At 41.8% G+C, this 12,358-nt stretch overlaps 1 protein-coding gene across 2 annotated transcripts in view; it reads right to left on the bottom strand.

Annotated features, from left to right (window-relative positions):
* The window catches only part of LOC146829084 (aryl-hydrocarbon-interacting protein-like 1), a 135,965-nt gene that overhangs the window by 42,292 nt on the left and 81,315 nt on the right, over positions 1–12,358 (bottom strand). For both annotated transcript variants that reach the window (XM_085607712.1, XM_085607713.1), the window contains exon 4: positions 6,214–6,390. In XM_085607712.1, coding sequence (XP_085463838.1) covers positions 6,214–6,390 — 177 coding nt within the window. The remainder of the gene's footprint in view (positions 1–6,213; positions 6,391–12,358) is intronic.

Genomic DNA, 12,358 nt, shown 5'->3' with positions numbered 1-12,358 from the left:
ATGGAATGTGTTTAAGTGAAGCATTATCTCTAATGTTGCGCTGAATGGGGTAGGAATAGTACATCTATTTTCTATTTCTATTCTCAATGAAAAAACAACAACGATTGCTTCTTTGTTATAGTTAGGCAAACTTTATTTATACTTTCTATACAAATCAAACTTAAAATACACAAGCACTAGAATTTCTTCAGCTATATTATTACCTTAAATTTGTAATTTATGCACCACCTTTAAATTAATATAACTTTATTTATTCTTTAGCTACAAAAAAAAGTTAAAGTACACAAACATTTTCATTTCTGAACTGCGCTCCCAACGCCAATTCCTCATAAATGAGGCCCTGAGTGTTTTCACAAGCATGGTTGATGTTAGCATGTGTCTGTTTTGTTTTTAACAGGTTGCTTTAGATTGTGGTACTTTTTCTGGTCTGACTATTACTTGCCAGGTCTAACAAGGACTTGCTACCCATTACCCACAATTTTATTTAGCACCTTGAAGTATTTTTTGTGGGAAACCACGACTTTAAATTGGTCATAATAAATATTTTTTTAAGTTAATATAATAAGTTACAAGGTAATTTTTCCATTTTATCATTAAATTAGCACTTCTTGTCGCATTTGTAGTTATTATCACTAAAGGTCTAAGAGGATCTTTTAATTATGGGCAGATATGCATTCAAGAAGATTGAAAACAGAGGCGCCATCCATTTGGATACCTACAGGATATTTCCACCGCACACATTGTTCTTTATCGTTGATTATAAGGCATAGGCTTTTGGCTATTAGTCTGAATAATGGATGATGAGAATGTTTATTAACGTATTGGACTAAGGAAGGGTTTTCTGCTACAAATACTGGGAATGAATGAATGGTACTTTGTTGCAAAAGCACTATTGGAATATGATACGACTATCAAGAGTAAGAATGTGAATATGCATGTATTTATGCTTTGTTGACAGTGCTAACTTACATATATGTAAAATGGGTATGGCAAAGATGTAAAACAGAACTTTTCTGTGTGAGTGCTCTCTCTCTCTCTCTCTCTCTCTCTCTCTCTCACTCTTGTTTGTTTTTTATATCTGGAATTTTTTCAAAGTAATCCATGTTAAGTAGGCTAAATATGCCATCAAGGTTGAAGTTTGCCTTACCTATAATAACCAGTATTTGTTAAAATACTGACAATGAGATATCGTGGTTCTTTGCTTTTTCTGTTTTTATGTTATTGTCCATATTAATGTGTTACAGCCTAAAAAAACAGCATGGATGCAGTGAAATGAACTGTGTATTTCGATTGTGCACAAGACACAGTGCATGCAATTTGCTAACAAACATAAGAGGATGCATATAAAGATGTCTCTTTATCAAAATTAGTCAATATGATTGAAGACAAAGTATCTAATATTAATCTCAATTTTAGCTACGCTCTATTTTGAGTACCTCCCATTTCTTTTCCCTAAGAAGTTGTGTATCAATCAAACAAATGGTAAAGGAGGTGCGCTACAGGAGACGGTTTTCAGAATGACCACAAATATGCCAACAATCTCTAATGAAATTCTTAAATATAGTGTTTTCTCCTCCACTTTAATTGTGAATATTCTGAACAGCTCACTGGGTGTTACTGTTTGGGGAGCTGACAACCCTATTGTTATTTGCAGAGAGAGAGAGAGAGAGAGAGAGAGAGAGAGAGAGAGAGAGAGAGAGAGAGAGAGGGGGGGAGAGGGAGAGAGAGATAAATACTTTATTTGGAAAATCAATTCCATTAAAGTGCCAAGTAATAGGTTAAAAGTGCAATGTGATGCACGAATGTAGCCTTATATACAAAAGTAACAAGCATTGGCATAGCCAATAGGTCTCACCTTTGGGAACTTATAAGTGTTTTAGCCAGAGATATTGCCTATGTCTTTAAGCTGTGCTGTACAGAAGTCTGCAGCATGCTGAAAAGTTATAATAATGAAGTGTCAGAAGCATTTTTGTTACCTTAGATATGACCAAAAAAGCATTATGTACAATTGAACGACCATATTATTAAGTATTAAAAACAATGTCTTGAGTTTTTTTTTCCTTTCAATGCTGGCAACTTGTATCTGCCTGCCCCAATGGTTACTTGCTGTGTTTTTTTTGTTATGGAGGGCATAAATAACAGGAGGGTGAAGGTCAGTCAGTCAGTCAGTTAGTCAGTTAGTGAGAGTCAGTGAGAGAGTGAGTCAGTGAGAGAGTGAGTCAGTGAGAGAGTGAGTCAGTCAGTCAGTCAGTGAGAGAGTCAGTCAGTCAGTGAGAGAGTGAGAGTCAGTCAGTCAGTGAGAGAGTGAGAGTCAGTGAGAGTCAGTGAGAGTGAGAGAGTCAGTCAGTCAGTGGGAGTGAGAGAGTCAGTCAGTGAGAGTGAGTCAGTCAGTGAGAGTGAAAGTCAGTGAGAGTGAAAGTCAGTGAGAGAGAGAGTCAGTGAGAGAGAGTCAGTGAGAGAGTCAGTGAGAGTCAGTCAGTGAGAGTCAGTCAGTGAAAGAAAGTGAGTCAGTCGTGAGAGAGTGAGTCAGTGAGAGTGAGTCAGTGAGAGTGAGTCTGTCAGTGAGAGTGAGTCAGTCAGTCTGTCAGTCAGTGAGAGTGAGTCAGTCAGTCAGTGAGAGAGAGAGTGTGAGAGTGTCAGTGAGTGAGTCTGTCAGTGAGAGTCTGTCAATGAGAGTCTGTCTGTCAGTGAGAGTCAGTCTGTCAGTGAAAGTCAGTCCGTCTGCCAGTGAGAGAGAGTGGGAGAGTGTCAGTGAGAGAGTCTGTCAGTGAGTGAGTGAGTCTGTCAGTGAGAGTCTGTCAGTGAGTGAGTGAGTCTGTCATTGAGAGTCTGTCAGTGAGAGTGAGTCAGTCAGTGAGAGAGAGTCAGTCAGTCAGTGAGAGTGAGTCAGTCAGTCAGTGAGAGTGAGTGAGTCAGTCAGTGAGAGTGAGTGGGAGTCTGTCAGTGAGAGTCTGTCAGTCAGTGAGAGTCTGTCAGTGAGAGAGTGAGAGTGAGTCTGTCAGTGAGAGTGAGTCTGTCAGTCAGTTAGAGTGAGTGTTAGTCAGTGAGAGTGAGTGTCAGTTAGTGAGAGGGAGTGAGTGAGTGAGTCAGTCAGTGAGAGAGAGTGAGTGAGTGAGTCAGTCAGTCAGTGAGAGTGAGTGAGTCAGTCAGTGAGTGAGTCAGTCAGTCAGTGAGAGTGAGTCAGTCAGTCAGTCAGTGGGAGAGTCTGTCAGTGAGAGTGAGTCTGTCAGTCAGTGAGAGAGCGGGGGAGAGTCTGTCAGTGAGAGTGAGACTGTCAGTCAGTGAGAGTGAGTCAGTCAGTCAGTGAGAGAGAGTCTGTCAGTCTGTGAGAGAGAGTGAGTGGGAGAGTCAGTCAGTGAGTTGGAGAGTCAGTCAGTGAGTGACAGCGAGTGGGAGAGTCAGTCAGTGAGAGAGGGGGAGAGTCAGTGAGAGTCTGTCAGTGAGAGTGAGTCAGTGAGAGTGAGTCAGTGAGAGTGAGAGTAAGTCAGTCAGTGAGTGAGAGAGAGTGGGAGAGTCTGTCAGTGAGAGTGAGTGAGTCAGTCAGTGACAGAGGGGGAGGGTCAGTAAGAGTCGGTCAGTGAGAGTGAGTCAGTGAGAGTGAGTCAGTGAGAGTGAGTCAGTCAGTGAGTGAGAGTGAGTCAGTCAGTGAGTCAGTCAGTCAGTGAGTGAGTGAGAGAGAGTGGGAGAGTCAGTGAGTGAGTGAGAGAGAGTGGGAGAGTCTGACATACATGCTGTGTCTCCTGTTATTCATATGCATCCACAGAAGTCGTCCTGGGAAATATTCTGTTAGGGGTGGGCCATGACAACGAGGGATGCTGAAAACGTTTCGTTGACTCCCAATTTCACCCCCACCCTTTCCAATATCCCAGGAAGGGCTGTGTTAACGAGTCTCTGCCGTTTGCCTAATGATATATTGTTTTAACACGATGAGAGGCATCCCAAAGTATGTCTGATGGAGAAAAAAATGTGTACCACCATCAGAGCCATTTTGGATCCAAAACAAAAACACGGAGTCTTAATATGGCTCCGGACTCTAAATATTGAATTTACCAGAGCAGAAAAGGTCCAGCAGGAGCTATCATGGTGATAGTACAACCGCAACAAGATACTGGTGCGAGCTAGCCCTCTACAGTGCACCCAGAAAGGGCCAACTAGGAGCTATCATGCTGATAGTACAACCGCAACAAGATACTGGTGCCAGCTAGCCCTCTACAGTGCGACCAGAACAGGGACTGCTAGGCACTATCACATCAGCGTGGCCAGCTGTTACTAGCGTTCACGATGACACGAGCTACGGGAGAAACTATCACACTGACAACAGAACCAGAACAGAGGCTGTGAGGACCAAATCACTCCACCAACCAACCAGAGGCCGGGGCTTCAAGGAGCTATAGCATTAAAACACAACAAGAACTAGCAGCCACAGGGAGCAATAACACAATTATATCTAAAACACGGCGCTGATAGGAGAGATCACACCGCAGTACTACCTGCAACCTTTAAGGAGCTAGCATACAGAAAAGGCAACCAGACTAGGTCCGGTGATGATGTGATGAATTAACAGAAGACTAAGGACTGGAGGCTACAGGGAGCAAATGCACCTGCAGAATAAATCAAGCAGGGCAACCAGGCAAGGCGCAATCATAGCACACGAAAACAAGCATTTTAAAGATTAAATTGTTCTTGTATTGAACTAGACAACTTTGGGAGTGGGTTGGGAAATGTTTCTCTTCAATGAAGCTGCTGAAAACATTGCGCGTGTGAAAACGTGCTGAAAGTTAACAAAAAAAAACACAAGGAATGCGCGTGAGAGAGAGGGGGAGCAGGAGATGAGCCAGGAGTGGTGCGTGTGCACGCGCGCACGCTGCTCTTTTTCGAAGCACATACTCGTGCTTGTGGCGCGCTTCTGCTCATTCCCTTAAGCTGTATGCTGCCACAAGCATGAGTATGTGCTTCGAAAAAGAGGAGAACGACGGCTAAAGGTCTCCTATGCAGCGCATGCGCGCTGCGTAGCGAGACCTAAAAACATATGATTTAAAAAAATATATATGCTTTAAAAGTTTACACTCTAAAAATTATTAATCAACACCTCGGGGGCGAGAATGTTAATGATGTGTCACAATGGGCCACACGGATAAGTGTTAAAACAATGTAAATTTTGAGCATTTCATTTGTTAGCTGACACTGAAGAATTTTAATGGTGGCTCTTTTAACTCATATTTTTATCTCATGTCTTTTGCTGGTGTGTGGAGCTAATGCTCGGCGGGCCACATCATGACAGGCTGATTCTCAACTTCATCATAAAGACTGGCCCTGCTGAATTATTCTTGGGCCGTGGTTTTATTCCTCAGTTGTTTGTCTACTATGTACACAAATTGCATTTGCAGTGGGCATGGACTTATTTCACAGAGTGGCGCTGAAAGCATATAGAAACAGTACTAGAATGAAGCATACTTATTGCATGGGATTGACTGACAAAGGAAACACATGTCAGAATGAAAGGTCCATGAAATAACTCTTACAAGAAACAGGAGGAGGTGTCCAAGAGGCAGCCATACAAGCATGCTAAGTGAGCAAGCCTTTGGAAAGGCACGGAAGATTATTAGAGTTTTTAGAGTGAACTTGAAATGTGCTGGACACAGGAACCCTGCAAATTAGATGACAGCAACAAATACAAGAGAAATAGCATGGCAATGTTTGCTCTTCTTCACAGACTACAGTGATTTTCTAAAATATGGTGTTTTATAAAAGTTAGATTGTAATCTGCGAAATTAAAAAAACAGCTCCGATTTGTGCTCAAGTGGGACCTGGCTCTCTAATTAGGCGTTACCCTGTCACTGTCCAGTCCCTCTTGTCTCTTTTGCTATACTACATCGTGGTTGAACCTGGGTTGTAAGAATATGCATTAACATAGCATATCTTTTACAGCATGGTGACCTGTTGTTTTAGCCCACTTCCTAGCACTGAATGTCGCTCAAATGAGTCCTGCAGGAAGGAGGGTTTGCATCTTGTTGAAATGAGGCCCCTTTACTTGACGTTCACTGCTCAGGCGCAAGGGTGGAAGGATTATTCATCAGATGTCTCCTCCAGTGGCCACTATTGATTATGTAATTCTTTTAGCTGAAAATATTGTATTAAACAACCAATAGGTCTACAGTGTGGTAAGAGGTGGTACAGTGTATTTATGGAGTTAAAACAGTATCAACCTCTTACCTTTGCCTGGACATTGCGAAGGCAGATCACAGCTTCTTGGTATTTTTCTGCTGCCTCCTTGTATTTCCTGAGCTTGACTAGACGATTTCCTTCGTTGTGTAGAACAGGTACTGCATTTAGTTTCTCTTCTTTGTTCATCGCCCATACGTCTTGTTTGTATGTGGTGGGACCTTCGACCTATTGTACAGATGAGAGAGACACACTGTTAGAAGTATAGAAATGTTTTTGAATATAAAAAATCTACTACTCATAGGTTTCACTCTGCTTTTGGAGTAGAATACCAACTGTATGGTAGTGAAGCTTGTCACACATCCCATGATGCTCGCACGTATAAGAACTCCACTGATGCATCCTTCCTCACCAATCTTTCACTCACCAAGTTCCATATCACAGACAATGTGCACTGGATTGGACTGCACCACGGTATAACTTTAACTCAGTGTGCTGGGCGCAGATCAGGCCAGTATGCCCAATCACAATGAATGGGCTGCCCTCACAACAGTGGCAAACTTGCGCATGCCCTGGGGGTGGAGCATTGGTGAAACACGGACCAGGTTTTTGAAGACATCAGTACACGTTTCACCATGTAGGCAGCAACCCGGCCTGCATTTGAAAAGGGACAAAGATGCCCTTGTAGGCGGGTACAGAGAGTGACTGCATTCACCTGCAGAAGGATGTCTGGGAGGCCCCTGAGACCCTCTTTTTTCCTATTCTAAAGGGCACCCTAAGGGTGTGATACCACTATGTGGCACACAGAGCATCTCCTAACTGGTCCTTTGTCTCTGCATCCAGGTTTGGACAGGAATGTCCCCTGCATGATGCACAGTTGTGTTCCACTGTCCTGATGGCTCTGCTGCAAGTATCTGGTATCCTAGTTTTTTAGTTTTTTGTTTGGCCCTAGCCTCGCATTAATCTAGTGTGTGAACAGAGTTCTAGGCCTGTCCCATGACACGAGTGAGCTCTTGGACCTGTCCTGTGACCTGGAACAATGCATCAAGCATGTCCTTATTGCACTGACTGTAGACTACTGTCCCTGTCATGGATTTAGTACATACAGAGGTGGTGGTAGCATACTGTACCTTATGAATCCATAGGTTGGCAAAAACCTTTCTAACTGTGTCAATGAAGTGGAGGCCTACTGGCCCATTTGTGTGAAGTTTCACTTCTATGTACTAACCTAGCTTCTAGCAAAAACAGGCACGGTTTATGTTGAGCGTGTTTGCGTACATGGCTTGCATGGTACATGCATTGTGTGTTTAGTAATAGAGGCCTACAGGGATGGGGTTGAGGTTGTTTTCCCAGACAGTGTTAGTGTATTCCTGACATTCCTGAGGCTAGAGGGAGAAGTCTGATTCATCTTCCTGTATCACTGCCATTTGGTAAATGGTGGGGGTGAAGGGCGGCAATGCAGTCTCTGTTCTTGAAGGTCAAATGTCCCTTTAGGTGAAGCCAGTCATTTGTCTTTCCCCTGATCACTGTTCAGTGTGGCTGGAAGTCAGGTGTAGAAAGCTCAGACCTCTTTATGTCTCTTTTGTGGGTGCTCCAGGCTAGAGACTAGCCACTGTGAGGAGCATCACTCTACACAAAGGCTGTCTAGAGATCATCCTAGAAAGACATTAGAAAGAAGAATTACCCCAAACCGGTTCTGGAAGTGCAGACAGTGAATCCTCAACTCCTGTCTCCTGTTACTGGATACAAGTGAGAGCTACTGATCCACTTGCTGTTCCAGTTCCAAGTTCTCTATGACTAAGCAATGAAGTGCTCCAACGAGTACTCAGAGGACTGCTGTGCAACCAAGGCCTGTGTCTGAGCTTCCCAGGGGTGAGAGGACATCACCAGAAGACTCTAATTTCTGGAAGAAGCTGTTCAACTGATTAAGATACCTTGAAACCAACCTGCCTGCTGAGAGAGGTAAGAAGCCTACTAACTGTGCAGGAGGTATGACTGTCCAGGAAGAGCCAGATGCAGTGAAACCCTGGTGCTGGTGAAGTCTTCCAGAGGAGAAGAGTAATCTGCATGCACTAAGTCCAGTCGAGAACTACTGAACTGCAGCTGTTAGTACCATTGTGACTAAGAAGTGCAATTGCGACTCAACCCTAGCCACTGTGACTAGTGAAGTGCACTGTTGCTTATCCTGTGCCGTTGTGCAGGCCATCTCGTGCCAATATGACCCAGAGACTGACATTACCCACCTGTACCTTCAGACCAAAACAATGCTGAGATGCGTGCAGGAGGGTGATAATAACATGCTCCTTGGGGCCACCACAAATCTAGGTCTAGGTCTGCGCCTCATCTCCCGGTAAACAGAGGCGGAAACACACGGGAGTACGTCAGTGACGCACTCTGTGACTACTTCATACCGAGAGGCAGTAGCTGTTTCCTGAGCAGCGGAGCAAGAGCGGAGCAGGAAAGGCGGCGATGCTGGCGGCCGCGGTGTTGGCGGCGGCGGAGGCTTGTGCTTGCGATAGTAATGAGCCGAGTGAGCTGAGTAGTGAGCCGAGCGCGGGACCTCCCGCAACCTGTCTGTGACCATCCGGAAGCCCCTGCAGCATATTCGGTATCTTAACGGCAACGGCGGCAGTTACTAGGTACGGCTTGTGGTTCAAGGAGCGGAAAACCCGAGCCGTGCGAGGAACCTCCTGTGAATACTCATGAAATTAAATGAGGGAGGTCTATAGCTGTTTTTCATTTATCTACATTGACCGTCAATGATATCTATATGACTGCCTGCCTTCCCGTTGAAGCCTGTGCGTTAGAACCCTCAGTGTTCTACTAAATGAGTAATTACTGAACCTGCGTGAAAGTGTTAAACATAGCAATTTTGGCCCCCCTTGGCGGGGTGCAGGTGAAAGGAGCCCCACAGACATTTCCAAGGTATCTCTACTCTCTAATTTGGTGCAGGAACAGGAACAGAGAGGAGGACTCTGCACATTTTATATCTTGCTTTTGAGAGGGAGGGGGGTACCACGGGTGACCGCGGGTGCCAACGGTCCTACAGGTATCTCAAGTTATTTCCAGGAATTTCTCTTTCCATCTTGGAAAAAAAATATATATAGGAACATCAAGGAGGACTCTATACTTTGTGCCTGTGCCTGTTCGGCAATTGCAATTGTTCCCTGTGTGCATGGTATTATATTAGCTGGGGTTGGGGATTCATCACTAAGGTGGATGTGGTGATAAAGTTAATGATATGAAGGCGGAATAGACCGTGTGCAGACGTCTGTGGCAGCATTGACTCAATATTGTCTTTGCAGGGCTATATCTAACAATTATATTGTGACAGATACGCTGATATCAGCATATAATTACAAAATACTAATGTTATAAAATACTAAGGTATAACTGACCACAATACAAAACAAACAAGGTAAATCATACGAATTCACTCAGGAAAGGAAAGATCACTGGGCCCTCCCACTAGACGAGCACGTAAAATGCAAGCACCCAAAGTGTTAAAAAAAGCTAAAGCACAGTTAAAAGGAGCAAGTCAAACTTTAATTTCTCCAATAGCACGGATGTTCGAAAAACCTATAAAAATACCACAGAAATTTGATTTTATGAAAGACCCAACAGGAGCACTTATGTCAATGGAATCAAATTCAGAAGTAAAGCAATTACAGACACCGATTAAACCAACTAACATCTTGGAAAGAAATACACCAGTAGTTGGTATAGAGTCCGAGTGCGACTATGTTAGCAATACACAAAATAAGGACTTAGAGGGTCAAACAATCGAACAAAAAATGGATTTGGACAACCCAGTATTGGTCCCTCAAACGGAAGAGAGGGACTCGGATACAGAAGGGATGGAAATACGGACAAAAGATCTACCACAGGTTGATAAGCCTATGAACCCTATGACTTCAGGGGTCCCATTACCACTAGAAATTAAAGTTGAAATAAGGAAAAAAAATGAACCAGCTAATGACTACACATTACACAGTAACCATGAGCTCAAATTTAATAATGACGACGAAGTCATGCAAGAAACGCAATCCCCAATTATGGATACTATAAACATGGCATTGGTGACAAATACGCCATTAAGAAAGAGTGGAGAAATAAATGTGGATTTGAGTTATGAAAATCAAGAGTGTGACACTCCTAACCAATCAAAAAAAGCGATTAACAAAAATAGCGGAGGCAATGAGCAAATGGTAGTAAAAACTGAATATATCGATAAATATAATAACTTGTTTGAAGAAAAAATTCAAACAGAAAACCAAGAACTCTGCCAGGATGGCATAAACACTCCTATTATAAAAAATGAGGTACCTATTAATCAAAATTTTAAAAATGCAGGTAATCAAGATCTAGGATCTGTATGGGATATATTTTATCACACATCAATACTAACTCTAGAAGCATTGACATATCAGTCGAATAAAATGGACACCCAAATTGAAATACTTGGAGTTATGGCTAATGCAGGCGCCGGAATTGATCACAAACTAGCTGAGTTAAACAACCTAATAAATAAAGCTCAAAAAGAAGCAGCCTCATATTACTTCGACTGCACATGTGCACCTATAATAAACAAACTGGCAACTATTCCAGATGTAGTAAACATCATATTGGAAGATGTTAAAGACATTGTGCAAAACAAATATGAAAATCAAAAAGAGGAGACATGTTGCATTGGAAAAAATTAATCGGCATCTGTAGTGGAAAAAAAAATGAAACAAATTGGTGACATAATAGATTCTAAGGTCGTGAACAAACTAAACTCAGAAGCAATGCAGAGGAAACAACAAGAAATAAATAGCCTCGACTTTCCAGTACAGTTGAATGACATAGGAAAGGATAATGAAGACCTAATGGCCTTTGAAATAACAAAGAGACAAAGAAAAAAATTACGTAAAGCAAGAAATAAGGCAAAAAAAGAAAATGCACCAAAAACATATTCCATACCGGAAACACCGGCCGATACGATAAAACTAGGAAAAAAAAAAGATGTAGGAAAAAAAGATTGTGATGTATCAGGGAGTCAGTCTGCAAAACTATTGGAAAAAAATGAAAAATATTATGATATATTTACAAAATCTGGGAAACATCTTGCAGACTTGAAACCACTCCCTAAAAATTCAAATACAATAATATTAACGGAAAATACTGTCCAAAAAGGCAATGTAGTGATATAGAGGGGAGAAAATCCCAGGAAAAAATTGAAATATCTAGATTAAAAGGAAATGGTTGTGTACTAACAAAAGATCTTACATGTGAAATTGAAAGCGATCCGATCAAAAAAACGAGATCTCTAACTTCCTTTGATCTTAAAACTTCATTAATTAGCCAAAATGAAGAACAAAAGCAGGCTGCCCATGAACAAAATAATACACCAAAAGCATGTTGGAATCTGATACAACAAAAAGATAGTCTACCTACAAACAAACAAGAGATAGAGGAAACTGAGAATAACTCTACAATATTAAAATAAACGATTGAAGATATGAGGCACAAACTTATAAGGGATGACCTAGTTATCATAAGAAATTGTCAAGGTAAACAAATTATATGTAAGGAAAATCAAACTTGTGAGGGAAAAAAGAAAGGAACGTCGACTCTGAAAAGACCTCCCCAAATTACTCTCACATCATTATTTGACTCACGTGGCAACCATGATACCTTGAATAGAGGAAATATCCTTCGACTTTTAAATCTATACCATCATTGGAAAAAGTGACAACAGAAGATATCGATTGTGTAAGCTTTTTACAAAATACTGATGGCAGACAACCAATAACATTGCTAACTGTAAATACTGATTCTATAGTGGACCAAATCTTGCAAGAACAAGAAGTTTTTCACAGCTGGGGGATAACAATCAGCCAACCAGCCCCAAAGGTGTATCCAACTCCATTTATAAAAGAAGAAAGTCCTATGAAAAGACCAAACAGGATGAAAGACGACTTAGTCTATTCTATATTAAAAACTCCACTGGGAAAAATAAACTGTGATGATGAAAAGTCCATGGATCAAGGAAAAGATAAAAAAATAAAAGAAAATAAAGGAATAAATGAGAAATGGATCTTGACAGCTTTGCATGGTAATATCGAACAATGACATAACAAACCACAAGATAAAACAGAAGAATTAAATACAATAGGGATAGGTTCATGGAACATAAATGGTTTATTGAAAAAAA

This window comes from Triturus cristatus, chromosome 5_2 (assembly GCF_964204655.1).
Source record: "Triturus cristatus chromosome 5_2, aTriCri1.1, whole genome shotgun sequence".
Classification (NCBI taxonomy): domain Eukaryota; kingdom Metazoa; phylum Chordata; class Amphibia; order Caudata; family Salamandridae; genus Triturus; species Triturus cristatus.
This window is presented reverse-complemented; position numbering and strand designations above follow the sequence as displayed.